At 48.4% G+C, this 21,375-nt stretch overlaps 1 protein-coding gene and 1 long non-coding RNA gene across 5 annotated transcripts in view; one reads left to right on the forward strand and one right to left on the reverse strand.

Annotated features, from left to right (window-relative positions):
• Window positions 1–3,442: 3,442 nt before the first annotated feature.
• FAM168A (family with sequence similarity 168 member A) overlaps window positions 3,443–21,375 on the reverse strand; it is a 218,235-nt gene continuing 200,302 nt past the window's right edge. For all 4 annotated transcript variants that reach the window (XM_033206102.1, XM_033206103.1, XM_033206105.1 and 1 more), the window contains 4 exons: window positions 14,349–14,491; window positions 12,466–12,640; window positions 10,187–10,317; window positions 3,443–9,326 (listed from right to left, as the gene is read on the reverse strand). In XM_033206102.1, coding sequence (XP_033061993.1) covers window positions 10,205–10,317; window positions 12,466–12,640; window positions 14,349–14,491 — 431 coding nt within the window. In that variant the 3' untranslated portion in view covers window positions 3,443–9,326; window positions 10,187–10,204. The remainder of the gene's footprint in view (window positions 9,327–10,186; window positions 10,318–12,465; window positions 12,641–14,348; window positions 14,492–21,375) is intronic.
• On the forward strand, window positions 8,230–15,434 carry LOC117080803. The gene is made up of 2 exons (XR_004435961.1): window positions 8,230–8,332; window positions 15,024–15,434. It is a non-coding gene; the product is annotated as an uncharacterized LOC117080803 (long non-coding RNA).

Genomic DNA, 21,375 nt, shown 5'->3' on the forward strand with positions numbered 1-21,375 from the left:
GTTTCACCGTGTTAGCCAGGATGGTCTCGATCTCCTGACCTCATGATCCACCCGCCTCGGCCTCCCAGAGTGCTGGGATTACAGGCGTGAGCCACCGCGCCCGGCCCATTAGGAGATTTTTTTGCTTTTTTCTTTTCTTTTTAGTTCATCAGCTATTGTTAGTGTTAATATGTGGCCCAAGACAATTCTTCCAAAGTGGCCCAGAGAAACTGAAAGATTGGACACCCCTGTGCCAGGGCTTGGTAATGGGAAATGGGCCAGGGACTTAGAGCCAGCTGGGTGGGGCAACAGGAGCAGTCCTGGGGGCACCTGTGACACAGCCGTGGAGGATGTCCCATGCCATCTAGATGTGAAGGCCCGGAGCTCTCAGGAGACAGACCTGGAGACAAGAAGACCTACAGGCACTCAGGTGGGTGTTTAGGCCAGGACTGGGCTGGGAGGAAATGTCCTGGGGACAGGGCCTGGGGCGGATGCCTGGGCTGCTCCAGGGCACCACAGAGAAGGCACTGCCAGGGAGGCAAGAGAGAAACCAGGGAGGGCAATGTCTCTGGCAGTGTCTTGGCAGCCAGGGGAGCGGGTGGGGAGGGGGTGGGCGCAGGGTAGGCTGCAAGGCCAGTTGTTGCTGGGGGGTGAGGAGGACCGCTCTGTGCCCTGGTGAGTGGCACAGGAACTTGGTGGGATTCGTCTCAAGGGAGGGGGGAGACCAGGGCCAGGTGGATTGAGGGAGACGGTTCCCTGCTGAAGCCTGGCACAGGCCATAGCTGGGTGGGGCCTCAGGTTCTGAGGAGAGACAATTTTCAGTTAATTTGGGGTTTTACTGGTGTTTGTTATGTTGTTTAAAGATGGAAGAGAGGGACACATTTAAACTAATGGCCTCACGGAGAGGCTGAAGAACAAGAATGACACTTGATGGAACCTGGGGAGGTGTGAAGAGGACCAGCCTGTGGGAGTCCCTGGTCTGCCTGCAGCGGGCACAGGGCAGCTATGGGGCAGCCATGCTGGGGCTGTGGGAGGCCTGGCTTCACGGAGGGCAGGGGCCTTTGTCCTAAGCAGAAGCCAAATTGGGGTCCTCCTCCTGTCCTGGTAGACGTGCTTTGGGATGTGACCTCTCCTTGGGTACCTAGGGCACAGGTGTCTCTCTCGGGGGCTTCTCAGGTGGGCAGGAAGGGGAGGGACACCTCTGAAGATCCAGATGTTTCACCTGTACCAGAAGAGGGAAAGGAAACAGAGGCTGGACATCAGGAGGGATGTTCTGGAGCAGAAAAGGATGCCAAAGTGTAGGACAGGGTGTCCACTGTAGGGGACTAGCAGGCATCACCAGTGTACCCAAGGAAGTATTTCCTGCGGCTACCAGCATGTGCTTGGAGTCCCTATTTGCCAGCTGTTCAGCTGCATCTCAGGGTCTGGCTTCTCCATCTTGGCTGGCCTTCAGCCTCCTTCCCCAGGGGAAGGCTGGGCTGTGGGGTCGAGATGCCCTCTCCGCAGCCTGCCCATCTCGCCTGGGTAGAGGCACATACACATGCAAGCCAGGGTGCGCGGGGGCTGGGTGCAGGCTTCCAGGCCAGGGCTGAGCGGCCCCTCACAGTAAGCACTGTGCTCTCCTCCAGACTCCCCCCTCCCCAATTTTCTGCTTGCTGAAAGGTGTGGCCCTGGCCTAGTTCTTCACCTGTCCCTTGGGGTATTAAGGCTAGCCTGCAAGAGTGGAATGAAGAGCTGAGGGCTCAAGTAGGAGTGTGTCTGATGTCCTTGGTCTTTAGGGCCCATATCCTCACCTGGAAGCGTTTCTGGCTTGCTCCATCTAAATCCCCGAAGCTTTGTCAGCTCTTGAGTTCAAGAGGCTCACGCGGAGGTGGGAGCTGGAGGACAGAGTGGGGTTCTGGGCTGACCACTGAGGGGAAGAGTTCTGAGCTTGACCTGTGTGCTCCACCCCTCTTCCCTATGGGCCAGAATGGTAGGAGCCGGGACCCAAGTCTCCACCTCCCCTCCTGGCCCTCAGCTCCTCCACTGTGACCTGGAGCCGAGCCTCTGGGAGAAAATCCCTTCCTGCACTGGATAAACTGACTATGGTGACTCAGCGGCAACAATGCCTGTGGCCAGAGGTGCCCCCTCGGACACTGTGGGTGGGTTTCATATTGGATCAAGGACAGGAAGGGAGGCTGGGTAGAGGCACAGGGTGAGATTTGGTGAGAGGCATTAGAGAGTAAGGAGGTCTAAGTTTTCATTTCAGCTGCAGTGTGAGCCAAGCTACTTGGCCTCTTTTGGCCTGTTTCCTCTCCAGGTAAGGAGGCTGAGTTCTTGGAGATATAGCTACGGAGCATGAACTGTAGGCGGCCGGCCCTGGGAAGGAATGGTGGACAGATAACCAGGAAGAGAAGCCTGCGCCTGGGCTAGGGCAGTGGCTTCACCCAGAGGGGAGATAAGAGATTCAGATGTTTAGGAGGCAAAACTGATAGCACTTGATGGGACTGCTTTGGATGAAGGCGCCAGAGCCTCCCTCAGCTGTCCTTTTTCTGTAACCACAAACCACCAAGTCCCCCTTGGTTTCCCATCTGACAAATCCATCTTTTAAGAAAGCTCAGGGGGCTGGGTTCAGTGGCTCATACCTGTAATCCAAGGACTTTGGGAGGCTGAAGCAAGCAGATCGCTTGAGCCCAAGAGTTCAAGACTAGCTTGGGCAACATGGTGAAACACCGCCTCCACACACACACACACACAAATACAAAAATTAGCTGGGAGTGATGGTGGGCACCTGTAGTCCCAGCTACTCAGGAGGGTGAGGTGGGAGGATCACTTGAGCCCAGGAGGTGGAGGTTGCAGTGAGCCGAGATTGCGCCACTGCAGTCCAGCTGGGTGAGAGTGAGACTGTCTCAGAAACAACAACAAACAACTCGGGCCTTGTTTACTCTGATGGGCAGAACGTGGGGCTTGGTGCGTGGGCTGTGGAGTCAGACCAAGTGCCAAATGTGAGTTCTAACTCTGCCCCTCACCAGCTCTGTACCCTCGGCCAACGTACTTACCCTCCTCAGCTTCCCCATCTAAGATGGTGCTAACAACAGGGCTCACCTCACCTGTGCTGTGAGGACCGAATGCCTTAACTAACATGAGCAGCAGGCGCCAGCCACACACTAGGCACTCGATAGATGTCAGCTTCATTGAGCAGATGGCTCAATGGATTTCAACTCTGAATGGCCTCACTGTGCTCCCACATCACACACTTAGGGTAGGTGCTGAAGTTGTCCCTTATAGCTCCCAGCAGCTGTGAGACCCTTAGGGCAGACCCCTATCAGATCAGCTGCGAGATGCACCATAGGTTTTTCTTGACTGCTGAGAACAAGTTCAGCATCAACTTGGGGAGAAGCCCAAGGGACTCACTGGCCCGGACAGTCCTCTGTGCCTCCCTCCCCAAGAACCACTCAGTCTAGTCACCTAAGACTTTTTTTTGGGGGGGGAAACTTTTTTTTTTTAATAGTTATTGAGTGTTCTACAGCTTACAGTAAATATCATAGTTACAAATTCTTGGCTTCAGTCTTTCAGAGTGATCACTGTCTGATCTTCAAAACAAAACAAAAACCCAAAAGAATCCAAAACAACAAAACAAAACCAGATTTACACTTCATACACACAAGTGAGGCCATGGGGCTTTCCAATCTTTACACTCTGGACTGTGTTTTGAAAACACCTATAAATTCTTTGATCAAACTACTTGGAAGACACCGGTCAAAGGTTTATTATTATTATTATTGTTATTTTAAATGTTTTTATTTATTTTTAAAATGTGAGTTCCAATAAAATTTAAAAATTAGATTCCAACCTGTAGATTAAAATGAATTAAAAAATACAAAATCATATACAACGCTGTCTTCACAGGGATGTTACATGCCATGAGGACAGGTTTCTCTGTCATGTGGTATGAAACAGGGAAGGAGATGCCTTGAAGTCAGGATGGGGACAGGCCCTTGGGCCTTTCAAGATTATTACAGACAACTCCAAGATGCCAGAGGCCTGGCCTTACCTCCCCCTGGGTAAGGAGGAGCTTGAGTCACGGCATAGATCCAGACTATCTGGCTGACCCGAGGAGGTGGTCTCTGGGACAGTCCCTCCTCTTTCCCTGACTCTTAGGCCTGAGGAGAAAGGCTGGGGCCTGGAGATGGCTGGTCTTGCTGGGGTCAGGCCCAAAGTGGATTTCACCCATTTGAGTCCTGTGGGCTGGTACTTATCTGCAAAGCTGTTACATCTGTTCTCCTCAGGAAGGAAAATCCTCCCACTATCAGTGGCTGGAATGGGGTAGAGGACCTTACTATCACAGCAAGAATATCCAGGGACTCTCCATGTGGCCACAGGGAAGAAAGTGTTGTCTTGTCCCTTTCTAGCTTTGTGGCAGCCAGTCCCAATTCCTGTGTGCCTCGGTTGGCCTTTGGGTTGGACTTAACAGCATGCACCACAGCATATATCCACTGGAGAAACTGAGGGACTGGGACCCAAGTCTGGGCCCTGGAACCACAGAATGCCTAATTTCAGAAACAAGTTTTCTAGGAGAGGGGCAGATGGACACGTAAAGGACAGACCCTGCAGCCCACCTGGCACGCCTGCCTGCGCTCGGAGGCTCTGGTGTGGAATCCCATCAGTGAGTGTGGCGTGTTTCTTCAGCTCTGCGGGTGGGTCCACTGGCCCACTCTGCTACTGTCCCTCTCCGGATTCCAAACCTGGCAAGCAGCAGAGGCTGCACAGCCAGTAGTGATGTGGGAGAATACAGGATAGAAAAGCAGACTTCCACGTATTTTCACTTAACTGCAGCTGAGGAGGGATTCTGATACAGATGGTGATATAGAAGAGAAAGTTCACTCTGGGCACAGAACAAAGCTGAGGAATTTGATATGGAAGCTTAGCCAGTGCCTCACTGGAATCCTGGATGAGTCCTATCTGTATGAGGAGCCAAAACTTGGTGACCAGGGGGCCTGTCCTTTTATACTTCATGTGATTCCTTTCTGAAGGCCATCAGAACCAAGTAAGCCCGCCAAAGAAGGACCCCCAGATCTCTGGGAACGGGGTACCTCAAATTTGGAACAATCTGGGTGGCCAGGGGTAAGGATGCTCAGAGTCTGGTTCTGGTCCTCACCCATGGGAAAAGCAAGCCCAGAGACTTCAGTCTGTATGCTTTTGGCCAAGGCTACACCACCAGATCCTGGTGGTGTACCAACTCACTGGATCTGGACAGTGGGCAGGCTCAGGGGATAGGAAGCCAGGTGTGCATGCTTACCAAGGACATGGGTCTCCCAATAGAAAGATGCCTCGTGCTGTCCTCGAACATGTCTTCAGTCCTGGGCATTGTGACCCCAAAGTGTTTTGTCCAAGTGAGGGCTTTAGTTGGAAAATCTCATCCTCCTTGTGCTGCCAGCTAGATGTGTCTCTGGGTCCCTCCCCAGGGCTCATTACAGGTCCTGGCCCAAAGCAGTTCATACAAATATGCTCAGCTCAGAGGACTGGGCTTCCCAGCTCTCTATAAAGTACAGTGAGCCCCTCCCTTCATGCTTGCCAAGAGGCCCAGCAGGTGGCAGCAGAAAGAGCAGAGGATTTGAAGAATCACTTACAAGCTGTGTGACCTTTTAGCAAGTGTCAAGCCTCCTGAGCCTTAGTTTTTTTTGCCTATAAAATGGAGGACTTTCGCAACCAATGTCAAAGTACTTTGCATACCAAAAAGCTCTGGACAGGTGTGTGTGTCCCTGCTAGATATTCAGGAAAGGGGATATACATTTTAGAGTCATTACCAGGTAAGAAAGAACAGCAACTCCTATCTCATGAGGAAGAAATTAAATATGCATTTTTTTCAAAACACGGCAAACCATTATGTTTCAGGCTTTCACTATTTGCAGGCAATCCAGCTCCCAGACTCAAACTTCCTAGGCCCCAGGCCAGTGAGGAGGGGAGGTCAGGTAGAAGAAGTAGAGGAATTCAAAAGGGTTGGCTGGTGACTGGAACCATCTGGACCCCTGATCCTGGCCACAGGTGTTACACCTGGGGAGAGGCAGTGGCGTGAGGAGGAGGGAGGGGTTTGCATTCTGGGGCCAGTACTGTAGCTTATTGTTGGCGGCCACATCCCTTGTCCTCTCTTGCTTGCCTGCCGTCAATGAGAGGGCCCTTCCAGCTCTGACTTTTTATCTAGCTTGACCACTGCGCCATCTAGAATCTTTGGAGGATACCTATGGTACTTCCCACTAGATCTCTGTGTCCTTACCAGTAATTGTGCCCTTCCTACCAGAGGCACATGACTGCCCCCGCTCTCCTGGGCTCAGTCCTTTTGCAGTGACTCCCCAAGCTTGGCCAGGCTTGTGGATCTCCATCATAGCAAGAGGCTGAAGCCGGCTGAACTGGGGCTCATACTGAAAAAGGGGTGCTGGACCTGGGCTCCTCCAAACCACAGCCTTTCAGTGCCCTATTTTCACCTTGGGGCCTCCCTTTGCTCTTGAACTACATAGTAGGGGCTAAGATAGGGCACAGAGCACAAATGCTTCAGTATGTGAACCTGTGTGGGGATCAGATGGAGGGGAACGAGACAGCAGACAGCCTGGGATTCAAGTGGCTCTGTCACTTATTAGCAAGTCACTTGACTTTTCCAAGCCTTGATTTCCTTATGGATCAAATAGGAGAAATAACCTCTGTTTCATCGGGTTAAACCAGATAATTTATGTTCAACTGCTCTGTGAACTCTGAGGTCCAGCTGTTAGTTTTACTTACTGGTGTAGAAAGAACAAAAGTTACAAGGTCATTCCTGGTCTCCTCTTCTTCCTTTCTCCTCTCTGTGGTTCCACCCCAGCCCACATGGAGGCAGCAGGGTTCTGGGAAGCCTGGCAGATACCAGCATGCTGTTCACTGTGGGCCTGTTCCCTTCCATAACCTGTTTCCTCATTTGTCAATTGACTGTAATAATTGTGACCCCATCCCTCTCAGGGCGAGTACATGAAAGGCTGTGAAGTGCTTTGAACTCTGATGCACCTGACAAATCCAAATGTTTCTATTATTATCATCATCATCATCATTATTTTGGCATTTTTCAAACACGTATGACATAATCCAGAACAACCTTTACCCACCCTTTACAAAAGCAAAGAGGGTGGGAGGAGGTATTTGCAAAAAGTGAATTAACACTGGAAAACTTTCTGTTGTTTTAAAGTGAAACCTCGTCAGCACCCCAGAACAGACAATTTAGAAAAGCTGAATTTTTTTTTACTGGTCCTAAAGTTCCTTGGAAGCCCAGGAAGGTGGGCCCCCAAGCTCCTGGCTCTAGACCAAGGATGCTGATGGGCTTTACCCTCCTGGGAATGGCTAGACAGCTTTTGAGCTCCTTCCAACCCAAAGGTTTCCTGATTTTTCCTTCCCTTAAGGAGACATGGCAGGTAGGGGTAAGGGTATGTCCAAGTTTGCGTGAATTTAAAATGAAAGCAGTTTTTTAAAGTCCCAAATGTTGTCAATGATCCCATTTTGTACTGTAAAATGTTCGTGCCCCACCCCCAGAGGAGCTGCTGGCCCAGCCAAGCGCTGGGTGCCAGAGGCTGCTGCTGGGCAATCCAGGCTCCTGGCTGAGACTAGCAGGGACCTCCTGGTCCCAGGGGTCCCTCTTCTCCCAGGTGAGCCTGTCTCCTGGGCCTCATCCTCGTCCTCCTCTCCTGATGACTCCCACTCTCTTCCTCCTCTTCCTCTCCTCTCGGGATGAGGGGCTACTGTCCTAAAAGCATGGCCTCTCCTTTTCAGCCAGCCCACCTGCTCCTTCTCCTGGAGGTGGAGTCAGGTACAGGATGAAAGTTCCAGATGTCTTCACAGAATTTCCAAATGCTATTTCTTCATTTGCCATTTCTGTTCCTGCCATCTGCCCCCATGTAGCTTCTGGCCAGTCTTCAACCCCCACCTTTGGAGTCCATGGAGGAAAAGGGCAGAAACAGGAGCCCAGAGACCGTTCCAGACTCACCAGGTATGGGCGCTGCCGACTTAATTTTTACAAAACCAAGCCAATCTGTCCCTAGGTACATTTTTGTAGGCAAGGTGCCCACTAGGTAGGAAGGCTGCATTTAATGCTAATTTACTGTAAGGTCCAGGGCAGTCCTTTCCTCTTCTCTGGGCCTCAGTTTCCTCATCTGCCAAATAGGGGAATGGATGAGATGATTGCTAAGGTCCCTTCAGTTCCATGAGTCTATGAAATGTTTATTGCTATTGCTTTTCCTTCACTATCCTGACCTTCAGAACTGCCAGCACCCACCTGGAATATGGTTCCTTCACTTGGGCCATGAATGGCACAGGTAACCAAGGGCTTGGCCTGCCTGCAAGCTCTACAGTCAGACAGGTGAGTCCTGGCACTAGGAAGGGCAAAAGGAAAGGGAGAGAAATGCCCTAGGTTCCCACTCCAGTCAGGAGGAAGCTCCTTATCAGAGTGGGTCCATGACAGCTCAGAGGCTGAAGTCCGGATGACACAGGGCATCTGGCCTTCCAAGGCCTCGGGATGCGGGGATCCCACCACCCTGCAGCCGCTTGGCAGGTCTAAGGTCAAAATCACCTTTTGAGGAAGTGCCAGGTCAGTTAACATCACTGTGCAAATCAGAAGGTCCAGGGCCAGATGCTTTGACCAGAGACCTTTCAAACCAAAGCCATGAGGCAAACACTGCTCCCTTCTCCCCTCTCCCCTCTCCTTCCCCACAATGCCCTCCCTCCCCCCACCCTCCCCCAAATTCTAAAGACTTTTTCCCCCAGGTTCTTGGCCTGGGGTATTAAGGGGCTAATAACATTCCTACATACTCAGGTGGTTTTGTTCTTGGTCTGTTGCAATGGTTCTCAGGAGACATTTCATTTGTGTCCAGGACATGGGAATGTCCTGAACTAATCTTGCTTAAGAAAAACAACCAGAACACTCCCCCAGAGATGTAGCCTGCTCAACAGCTCTGAGTTCCTACCCTGGACCACATCTGTTTATGCTCTTCAAATGGAATCCAGCCTTCGGATGAACCATTGCAATAAACCCTACTCTCTGCTTGCCTCTAGACTGGGATCCCCAGGGACAGGACACTTAGGGAAGAGCAGAGAGGACATGGCCTGGTCAGGTAGGAGGAAGTGGGTAGAGCTGGAAGGGCAGCGGCTAAGAGGGGGGCAGTCGGGGAGAGGCAGGAGATTAGAAAAAGCAGCTTTTACAAAAACCAAAAATAAAAATCAAAACCATTAAAGATGCATAAAGTGACCCTTGCACTTCCGTTGTCTCTTCTTGCAAATAGAGGTGGTGCTGCTAGGGAACTGCTCCAGCACCGGTGTAAGACTTGAGTAGTTGCATACAATGTGTGACTCCAGATCTGTGGAGGGAAAGGGGAAAGAAACAGTGTCAGTGATATTCCAGAGGCCTCCAAACAGTGTCAGTGATATTCCAGAGGCCTCCAAACAGTGTCAGTGATATTCCAGGTTTCCTCAAGGAAACCTCTGGACCCCTTCCCCCTCAACTCGGGAGCCCTCAATGGAGCCTCTGTGCCTTCCTAGTGAAGCTGCCCGCTTCCTGCCTGTGGAAGCTGTTGTACTCTGGTGCCAAGAGCCCTGGAGGAGATGGGGGAGGCCAGATGATGTGGTGGGCCAGAGGATTTCAAAGTGACATTCCTGGAGCACTATGGTTCACTTTCACTGCCTCAGGAGCTGCTGAGGGGACCAAGGAAGCCAGTGGCCTGAGTCAGCCCAAAGCCTCCAAACAGCTCCAATCAAAGCTCTAACATGTGATCTAGGTAAGAGTTCATTTGAAGAATGGGGCCCAAAGTTAAAAGAAATCTGAAGACCATAAGGTAAATGGCACGGAATTCAGTACTAGAGAACTGAAGTTTAAGCCCTAGCTTAATTTTTACTGGCTAAGTAATACTGAACTACATATTTATCTGTAAAATGGAGCTAATGATCCTTATTTCACAGAGCAACTATAAGGATTATGAGATAACATAAACAAAGGGATAGCTATTATTATTTCTGTTCTTATTTAGATTTCAACAAGCAGTCAACAGAAGTGATAGCTATTATTAAGAGTGATATTATGGACCTTGGAGCAGGAAAGCAACTGATAACTTGACAGCTGTTACCTGCTCCAGCTGACACCTGTGCACCAGACCCAAATCAGGGACTTTGAGGCAGTTCCTGTATGCATCCCCCTCCCACTTCTCACCCTGGCCACACTCACTTGGATGGGCTGCAGGCTTTACCAGTGTGGGGGCACGTAGCTGTACGCAGGGGTTCCTTGGGCCCTATATGTTGGCATGGAGACGGGGTGTGCCCCAATCGCCGTGTGCTGGGGTGTAGTCAGCAGGGTACCTGAGCATCCAGAGAGAAAAAAGCAACCTGACGAGGCTGTACCAGACACAGGAATGAAGAGGATGAAGCTACATGGCTGCTCCCTCTGCCCAAATCCCCCATATCTCCCTCGCCTTCCTGATGAACTGCTGTCCACCCTTCTCCACCTTGCCAGACTTCACCTCCTTAGGAGAATCTTTTCTGATGCTTAAGGACAGAATCAATCACTATTCTAAGTCCTCCTTTTCCCTTTTTCTTTGAGATGGAGTCTCGCTCTGTTGTCCAGGCTGGAGTGCAATGGTTCGATCTCAGCTCACTGCAGCCTCTGCCTCCTGAATTCAAGCGATTCTCCTGCCTCAGCCTCCTGAGCAGCTGGATTACAGGTGCCCGTCACCACACCCAGCTAATTTTTTTTATTTTTAGTGGAGATGGGGTTTCGCTATGTTGGCCAGGCTGGTCTCAAACTCCTGACCTCAAGTGATCCGCCCACCTCGGCCTCCCAAAATGCTGGGATTATAGGTGTAAGCCACCACGCCCAGCCTTCCTTTTACTTTTCTTTGTATGCTTCTCTTACTGCACAATCATACTGAGTGGTAATTGCGATGTGTGTGGTTGTATTTCCCACACTAACCTAGGTGTTCCGTAAGGACAGTGTTCTGATCTGATCTGCTGATATTGGGTTCCCAGGACCTGAACAAGGCTGACATTGAGTCAGTTTGCCAACAGTTTGCAAACTTGATCTGGGGAGTAAGAGGCCTTAACCATACCCTTACGTTAGGGGCAGAATAAAATCCAAATGCTCACTCTACCCCTTATACTTTCTTACCTCAGATGGTATCCTAGCTGGTTCTTTAAAAGTCGGGTCTCTAGGCTAGGCATAATGGCTTACATCTGTTACTCCAGTACTTTGGGAGTCTGAGGTGGGTGGATCCCTTGAGCCCAAGAGTTCAAGACTAACCTGTGTAACATGGTGAAACCCTGCCTCCACAAAAAAATACAAAAATTAGCCGGGTGTGGTGGCGCATGCCTGTGGTCCCAGCTACTTGGGAGGCTGAGGTGGGAAGATCACTTGAGCCCAAGCAGATCAAGACTGCAGTAGGCCTGGCCGGGCGCGGTGGCTCAAGCCTGTAATCCCAGCACTTTGGGAGGCCGAGACGGGCGGATCACGAGGTCAGGAGATCGAGACCATCCTGGCTAATACGGCGAAACCCCGTCTCTACTAAAAAATACAAAAAACTAGCCGGGCGACGAGGCGGGCGCCTGTAGTCCCAGCTACTCGGGAGGCTGAGACAGGAGAATGGCGTGAACGCGGGAGGCGGAGCTTGCAGTGAGCTGAGAGCCGGCCACTGCACTCCAGCCTGGGCGGCAGAGCAATACTCCGTCTCAAAAAAAAAAAAAAAAAAAAGACTGCAGTAGGCCAAGATCGTGCCACTGCACTCCAGCCTGGGTGACAAAGCAAGACCCTGTCTCCAAAAAAAAAAAAGGGGGGGGAGTCCTTGGGGACTTCTGCTTCTCTCATCCCTCATAATTATTATAATTACTGCAGAGATTCTTAAGCTCCTGCCTAATAAAGAACATTGCCCCTGTGTCCTCTTTTTGGTGCCCCTGCTGTTATTGGAGTGCTAGCATCATCTCTCTCCCCTAAAGTACACTGACAACCTCCTTACTGAGCTACTTGCTTCCAAATCACCCCTTCTAATCCTGTCTCCACTCTGCAGCCAGAGAATGTTTAAACCTAACCGCATCCCTGCCCTGCTTGACCCACTTTGTGCGCAACAGAGGTACCAAAAGGTGTTCAAGACTTTCCACCATCTTATCCTTGCCAGCGATCCAGCCACCTTCCAACTCCAAGTCCCTATTTCCTAAGGGCCTTGGCTCCATTCCTCCATTCTGTGAACATGCCATATTCATGTTCTTTCTGCACTGCCCTTCCCTCTTTCACTTCTCTAGTTAGCCTGTGTTCACCCTTTAAGGCCTAGCTCAATATGCCCTTCTTGGTGAAATCTTCCTCATCCCCACAGACAGATTTAGAGGCTCCTTCCTCTGGGTTCACAAGCCCCCTGGTGCAGGATCTCTTGTGCTACGCTGCAGTCTATTTATGACTGTTCTCCGCTCCGTTTTGAGTTCATAGAGGAAAGGGATGGACACTGATGCAGAAGCTGCCCTCACCTGCTGACATTGCCATGGTGGTGCCTGCCACCATGCCCATGGCCACGCCGTTGGTCCTGGGGGCGGCAACAGGTGCCGGGTAGATAGCAGAAGGGATGCTGTTGGGCTGGACGACCGTGGTGTGGTGGATGACATGAGGCTGGGCAGCATACACCGGCTGTGTGTAGTAGGCTCCCTGGGGGAAAGAGGCTGAGGTCACATAGGCATTTGGAGAGGTAGGTGGGATATGGAGAGAGCAGCACTGGCTGAAGGACACAAGGTCCGGACCCCAGCTGGGGTTCTGCTTGTCTTACTTTGTGACTGTGGTCAGTGCAGTGCTGGGCTCAGCTTCTGGTCTGAAAAATAAAGCTCTAATCCTGTCCTGCCTTGCTCCTAAGGCTGCTCTGATGATCTAACGGGGTAAGAGCTCTATTCCCTTAACCTTGGTTTTAGCATTTTAAAATGTTTTATCTTACTGCAATGAACTTTTATAAGCTGCCTAAAATTTAAAGTTAGGAATAACAGTCAATCAGTTACCAAGCATGTGAACAGGGTTGGTAAACTCCAGAACACATATACGGAAGGATAGTTAGTAGTAGTATCATACTGGTACAAGTGCACGTTGTAAAAAAAAGTACATGTTGAAAAAAAAATGGCGGCCGGGCACGGTGGCTCATGTCTGTAATCCCAGCACTTTGGAGGCCAAGGCAGGCAGATCACTTGAGGTCAGGAGTTCGAGACCAGCCTGATCAGCATGGTGAAACCCCATCTCTACTAAAAATACAAAAAAATGAGCCAGGCATGGTGGTGCATGCCTGTGGTCCCAGCTACCTGGGAGGCTGAGGCAGGAGAATGGCTTGAACCCGGGAGGTGGAGGTTGCAGTGAGCTGAGATTACACCACTGCACTCCAGCCTGGGTAACAGAGCAAGACTCCATCTCAGAAAAAAAAAAAAAAGGCATGCATGGATAGCATTTCCCAGGATGTCTCTTATTAGCTATTTCCCTTTAGGTAGAAAGGCAAGGATGAAGGCAGTGGTCTGAGGTGACTCCCAATGCCTGAATCACATGGCTGCTTCCTGCTACCACAATCCACAGGCCCACTGACTTCTAGGGGAAGTAAACAGGAGCTCCTGATATCATCTTAATTCAGAAATCTTCAAATGTTTCTATTAAATGGGATAAATTGATCTCAAGCCTCGTTTTATTTTTTTAAGTTTTGTCTTCTACTCTAAAATACAGCTGTTTTTTAAACTAAAAAAGTATTCTCCTCACCACTTATACTTCCTATAGAGTTGTCACTCCAGAAGAATGTGTCATGGGTGTGCCAGAGCCCCATATGGTCCCCTGTCTCATACCAGTCCTGGAATGCATACATCCTTTAGCTGAAGGAGCCCAGAAAGGCCCATCAGGCACAGAAAGAGTAACTTGCCTAAGGTCACAGAGGTCTGGTGGCAGAGCCTGTGTACTTTCATCCTCCCCACTCAGCTCACAGACTGAGGAAGGGTAGATGTGGGGGTTAGAGAGAAAAGACCAAGACGTTGGGGTCTCATCTTGACCAACCAATAGCTCATGGTGTAACCTTGGACAAGTCATTCCCTTCTTTGGGTCTCAGTTTCCCCACTTGTTTAACAAAGGAATTGAGCTAGAAAATCTCTGAGGGCCTTTGTCCTCTGACATTCTGGGCTCTGTTAATCTAAATGACTTCATGCCTCACCCCTCTAGGGGCTGTGGAGTGAGGGAGTAAGCAGACTGCAGGGATATCGCTTCCATGATACAACAAGAACAGCTAGCCGAGCCACTAACCGTCCTCTCCTTCCCTCACTTCCTCACCCTACCCCACCACACTGCGCCCAGGCTGGAGGCTCCTCTACCTGCAGAAGAAGTGGCTTTGACATGTACCTACCTGGGCATACAGATTCTGCTGGGGGTAGGCACTTCTGATTGGATACATGGCCGTCTGATAGGGGTTGGGTGATGGGGAGTAGGGGGGTGGAGCAGTATTACTCTGGGTCGGTGGGACCTTGTATGGTGTCCCCGCAGTATATCCTGTACCAAGGCAATAAGAGAGACTTCCAGTTAGTTGGCAAAAAAGCACTGCTAGAAGGCAGCAGGTCCCAGTCGCGACTCCCCAGTCAAAGATGGGCTGAATCCAGGCAGGAAGGACAGATGAGAACAAACAGAGAATAGGGCTCCACCCAGAAAGCCTGGCCCCAGAGGCAGCTCCCTCAGTCCTGGTGCACAGGGCTGCATGGATGATTCTGGGCATCTTTTCTTTCTCTGGGTCTCAGGGCTCTCATCTATAAAATAAGAGGCTAGAACCAGATGGTCCCTTTTAAAGCTCTGACAGCCTGGGATTTGGAGCTGCCTTGTGAAACAGGCAGGTGCCCAGAGATGGAAGCCCTCAACTCACTTGCTCTTTATTGCTACTCTCTGTCTACTTGCTTTTCTGTCTTCTCACACAGCATCCAGGGTATCCTTTTGCTACTGTTTCTTTCTCTCTTTTGCTCTGTTTCTTTTTCTCCTTATCTCTCTCTCTTCTTGGACTTCCCTCCATCATGTTCCCCTGCCTCCCCACCAGGTTTGACGGTGAAAACTCCATACAAAACACCATTCGGAGACCCTCATCTTCTGGGATGCTGACCATACAAAACACCATTCAGAGACTGTCATCTTCTAGGATGCTGAAGAACTGCTCTGCAGAGTTGGCTTCTCCTTCTCTCCTGGGCTCTAGGGGAAGGCCACCTCTGCCTGAAAAGACCTGAAGTCAGGGATCACAACAATTCACATCAACCTGGAACGTGGGCCATGTCTGTCCCTCAGCAGGATGGACAAAAGCTGGGGCTAAGAATGGGACTGAGAAGTCAGGCCCCAAGAAGCTCTCAATTGCCCAGGTAAATAAACTGTGCTGCCTTTGAATCCTCTGGAAAAGAGTGACAGACTCTTTGTTCACAGAAAAAAACTTGAAACATGAGTCCTCCGTCTCAAAAAACAAATAATAATAAATTAAAAAGAAACATGGGTCATTCAGGAACAAGACTGTCTCCTTTTAGAATCACAAAATGGAATCATTCTATGGAACCCAAGTGATCGTCAAGTGACCCCAATCCTTGCACTTTACATAAGGGATCCTGGGCTCAGAAAAGGCAAGTGTTTTTAATAACTTCTCCTAAAAACTCTAAACTCTTCTAAGTTGAAGGGGCAGTGCCAGGGGACCCTGGCTTTGCAGCCCTGCTGGGGAGTTGCTGAGGTGACTTCTTTCCTGTGGGTCCATCTTGGGTAGGTCTAGCAGACCTCACTGAACCTCTCTGGGCTTCAGCTCTTTCACCTATAAGATGCTCACCAAGGACCCTTTCAGCTCCGAGGTGCTGTTGCTATTATACAATAAGGGATTGGGGCAGAGTGGAGGGAGTGCTTTATTGGAAGAGAAGATATCTAGTTTTCAGTCCTGGCTTTCCCCCTAATTTTTGGTGACAACTGTCAAGTCTTTGGGCCTTAGTTTCTTATTTTGTAAAATCAGGTGGCTAAGAATGAAGATTTCTTCCTAAACAAAAATTCCATGGTTCTAAAGATCCTGTGTCTCTTCTACCTTAACCCCAAGTAAAAGCAAACTACCACGTGGTCACAAATCTCTCTTAGTCCACATCGCACCTCTTTGGCTTGGCACCTCCCTGCCCCTGATGACCCAGGAGGATAGGAGAGCTGCTGCACAGCTGCCACAAAAGTCAGACTATTCCCTGGATTCATGACATTTATTTTTTCACCTGCAGATCCATAGTTTTTTTTCCATAGTTTTGTGGTCAAATATGCTTGGGAAATAAGTAGCAATGACGACAGAGTGGAAAGGACATATGAAAGAGAGGAAAGCATGTTAAAGAGAAGTAGAAACTAACTGGAAGTGGGACTATGAGCTGAGTGAGAAGTCTAGAGCAGATTCCTCAAAGTTTCTAGATTATGGAGCTAATCATGAAATGTGGTCATAGGAGGAGAAGCAGATTCTGTGAGGGAGACAGGAATCCAGCTTTGCAGATGTCTAGAATGAACCATCTGGTGTGTACGGAGACACAATTTACTTATCTGTAAACAAAGGGGTTTATAGATAAACCAGAGATAGACATTTCCCAAATGTGGACAACAGACTATAGATTCCAAGGGATCTTAATAGTTGTTTTTGCCAAAGAAAAGGAAAGAAAAGAGTTCTGTAGTCCCATATGTTTGTGAAGTCACAATGTAAAATAGAGATAAACAATTACGATTTTGTTTTTATTCCACGACCCTGAGAAGTTTTTAAAACAATAGGGTGGGCTGGACGTGATGGCTGTCACCTATAATCCCATCACTTTGGGAGGCCAAGGCGGGAGAAGCACTTGAGACCAGGACTTCAACGCCAGCCTGGGTAACATAGACAGACTACATCTCTAAAAAGAAAAGAAAAAAATGTAGCCAGGCATGGTGGCTGGTGTAGTGCCCAGCTACTTGGGAGGCTGAGGCGTGAGGATGGCTTGAGCCCAGGAGTCTAAGGCTGTTGTGAACCATGATCACACCACTGTACTTCAGCCTGGGTGACTGCAGGACCCTGTCTCTTAAAGAAGGTGGGGAGGTGAACTGTGAATCTCTAAGATGGGAGTATGTACAAGACTGTGTTTTCCAAATTAATTTTACTACAGAATCTTTTATTCATACTATAAACATTTACAACAATTAAATTTCAGCCATGTTTTTTGTAATTGAAGCTAGTTTTGGTAAACAAAGTTTTACTGTAACACATCCACATCTATTCATTTACATATTGACTAAGGCTACTTTCCTGCTACAATGGTAGTTACTAATAGAGAGCATATGGCCTTTGAAAAGCCTTTACAGGAATGTTTGCTGACCCCTGATTTAAAGAAATATATCAAGGTGTAGAGAATCCTAGCAGAGCTGAAAGCATCCATTTTCTATGCAGGAGAGTAGGACACCCCTGAATCAGAAGACGCCTATTTCTGAAAGCTCTGTAGCACAGAACCGTGGTTATGAGCAGTCTGGAGACAGACTGACTGCCTGGGTCCAAACCCCCAGCTCTGCGACTTAATAGCTCTAGGATACATCAGTCTCCTTGTGTATGATATGGGAACAGTAATGGTACCTACTTCATAGGGTTCCTGTGATAAATGCATTAATTGTTAAGTAAAAAGCACTTAGAACAGTACCTGACATATTAGAAGCACTTTATAAAGATCAGTTATTATTATTTTCTTTCTCACTTTACAGAAAGACAGTAAGCTTCTGTCCTAAGGGTATGTATGCAGGCAGAGCCTGGTCTGAGAGACTAAAGCTAAACTATGACTACTATGGTCTGTCCCAACTTGAAACACAGACTCCAGGATTCTAAGATTCTAAAATGTTATGGCTTAAAATGCTATGATTTTATGATTCTTTATAGTTAACAGGCCAACGATGCTGATGACTTTCCTTTATGCTCCTGGAGAATGTGCTCTGGAATTTTTCTCTTCCCTGGGGAAGCTGGATTACCCACTCTATGCCACAAGGACAGCCATATTACAAAGTGGTGAGACCATCCCTCTGAGGAAAATCAAAAAGCTCCAAGAGACTGCAGCAGAATTTGGTTCCCACATCTAAGAATAACCTTGTCTGAGAATGTTTCCCTTTCTTTATGTTATGAAATGAGACACACACATACTCAGAATACAAATCAGTAGCCAAAACACCCTTGGCAGTCAAAGAGATGATGCTGCAGAAGAAGGCCTTGCTTGTTTGTCCAGACAGTCTGAGATGGGAGAAGCAGAACTGCAGAGCTAGAAGACTCGGAGATCATTAAGACCAACATAAACATTTCACAGATGAGATAATGAGTAGTTGCTGAAAGAGAGAGCTGCTTGTGGGGATCTAAGACTCAGAGCTACCTCCTCTAACCACAGTGGTTCTCAAGGTTACCGTTTGTCAGGAGGATCTTCATGAGGCTGCAGAAACTGCTTGGGGGCCCTCATCCTAGGTTCTGTCAGTAAGTCAGGTCAATTCCTCTCTCAGGGAATATCCTCATTTGGAATACACAGTATCAGAGAACATTTCTAGTGCTGACATTCTAAGTCACTGAGTATTTCAGAAGACTTTCATGAGGAAATCATTGCAGAGGACTTTCCATAATTTACTGGTGGTCCTGTCAATACTGTTGAGGAACACTAAAAATTCCCCTGGAGCTATAGCCTGAGTTTGGGTAACACAAAAATCAGGGTTTATTACTTTATGTATCTAAGTAAAAGAAGCTGTTGGGCTTGTTACAAAAAAGGCTCACAGATTTTGCCCAAATGAACTTAGACTCAGTTCACTCACTGGAGGCCTGGCTATCCTGAAAGAAATTCTAAGTTTGAAGGTCACAGAATTAAGACTTTGGAATGTTGTGCCTGAAGGACATTAGAGGTTTATATTCAACCTTCTCCCTTTCAGAGAAAGAACCTGGAGCCCAGAAGGACGGATTTTCCCCAAACTGTACAGCACATCAGTACAGAGCTGGGCCCAAAGTTCAGGGCTCACCATGCCCTAGGTAGAGCTCTTGCTGAGTTAAAGTCTCTGTAGTCCAATCTTGGGCATTTAATACACTGGCCTTTGTTGTCCCCATTTCACTAAAGGCAATATCATGAAAGAAAAAAGGAATTCAATCACTAGAAGTCCCAGCTCTGCCTTATAAAAGAGGCTTTGTTTGTGATGTCCTGTTCTTTCTCTTAGGTTCCTAACCATAATTTTAGAATCCATCAACTGGGGTAATAAGAAGAGTATGTACATTAACAAGATAAAACCTTTTCAGTCCTTTCTGCAATCCTTTCTCTCTGTCATAAATCTTTTCAGTTGTAGAAGCCCTGCCACCTTCAAAGGCATTGATCCTCACATTACGGATGCCTTTTAGACTAATCGGTTTATTGATCATCAGATTTATATGTCTGGACAAAATAAAGTTCTATGTCTGAATCTTGCTCTGACCCCAAGACTCCTTGTTGGTAGCCAAGTAAGACAGTGATGAATAAGTAGGAAACCTAATTACAAACAGGCTTGGCAAGTGTCAGTGAAATTGAACTGAATTTGTCAAAGTGCCCTGAATTTTCCGTGGTACTAGAAGCCACAAAATCTGAATGCTGGCAGGAATCTTTTTGAGTATGGGAGGGCCAGTCAACCCCAACAGCATTAAAAAATGGCACAGGTTTATACATTACTTGCTTAAAAGAGAGGTAGGACAGGCATGGTAGCTGGTGGACAGACAGCTTGAGCCCAGGAGTTTGAGATCCGCCTAGGCAATGTGGCAAAACCCCATCTCTACAAGAAATTAAAAAATTAGCTGGGCATGGTGTTGCATGCCTGTGGTCCCAGCTACATGGGAGGTTGCGGTAGGAGGATTGCTTGAGCCTAGGAGCTTGAGACTGCAGTGTGACGTGATTGTGACACTGGACTCCAGCCTGAGTGACAGAGCAAGACCTTGTCTCAAAAAAAAGGTGGGGGTGGGTACATTTTGGTCTTTCTCAGGGACTGTGATAGCCTGTCTGGGAGGGAACAGTGGGAGGTGGCTGCTGGACACTTAATGGGAATTAGGGAAGATTTCAACGTAGCAGAAGGCAAGGCCTTCTGTTACTCAGACTTTCCAACTGTGGAAAGGGTTGCCTCTGAAGGGAATGAGTACTCCATTTTTGGAGATGGTTTCTTGGCCAGCAACTGTTAAGGGCAGCTAGAGAGGAGGTCCCTGTTGGGGTGGAAGACACTCAGTGCACATCATCTTGCTGAGAGATAAGGAGTCTGATTGCAAGAAAGAACCTTGGAGATGATTTAGTTCAGTTCCCTCATTTTGCAGTTTGAAAAATCAAGGTCCAATGCATGGACATCAATTATCCAAGGTTACACAGAACCCAGTCTAGAATTCAATGCTTTGGGCTTCCACTCCAGGTTGCTTTCTGCTACACTACAGTAGGTGTGCCTATACACATCTATATCCAGACGTTTAGATGTAAGAGAGAATATGTTTATCCCTATTTTTATATACACACACACACACACACACACATATATATGTAATCTTACGTATGTTCATTCATTCTACCTGAGGTATCTGGAGAAACTCCTTATGGCTGACATACTCTTTTTTTTTTTTTTTTTTTGAGATGGAGTCTCGCTCTGTCGCCCAGGCTGGAGTACAGTGGCGCGATCTTGGCTCATTGCAAGCTCCATCTCCCTGGTTCACGCCATCCTCCTGCCTCAGCCTCCTGAGTAGCTGGGACTACAGGCGCCTGCCACCTCGCCCGACTAATTTTTTGTATTTTTAGTACAGACGGGGTTTCACCATGTTGGCCAGGATGGTCTCGATCTCCTGACCTCGTGATCTGCCCGCCTCGGTCTCCCAAAGTGCTGGTATTACAGGTGTGAGCCACCGCACCCAGCCTGATATACTACCTCTCTTAAAGATTAAAATCAATCTCATGAAAAAAGTCAGTAATAGAATCTTAACCTGGGTGATACTTTTTCCAGCTGTGCCGCTTACTACCTGGGTGGCGTTGGACCTATTACCTTTCTGAGCCTCGTCTTTCAAACTAGGATGAAAATCCACCTAAATAACTTAATAGGAGTGTAGTGTAGATTAAATGAGAGGGTGATTATTAAAGTACATTTTACAAAAGGTGAGTTATGTTGTATAAACATAAACTGACGTTGACATCTAGGGGCAATGAAAACTCAGGAGAAAATGACATTGGATGTTGATATGGTTTAGATGTTTGTTTCCTCCAAATGTCATGCTGAAATGTAACCTCCAGTGTTGGAAATGGGGCCCGCTGGGAGGTACTGGATCATAGGGGTGGATCCCTCATGATGGCTTAGCACCATCCCCTTGTTGATGAGTGAGCTCTGATTATTTAGAGTGTGGCACCTTCCCAGCCCCTTGCTCTCTCTCTCAC

The sequence above is a fragment of the Trachypithecus francoisi genome, unplaced genomic scaffold (assembly GCF_009764315.1).
Source record: "Trachypithecus francoisi isolate TF-2019V2 unplaced genomic scaffold, Tfra_2.0 Lachesis_group8, whole genome shotgun sequence".
NCBI lineage: Eukaryota > Metazoa > Chordata > Mammalia > Primates > Cercopithecidae > Trachypithecus > Trachypithecus francoisi.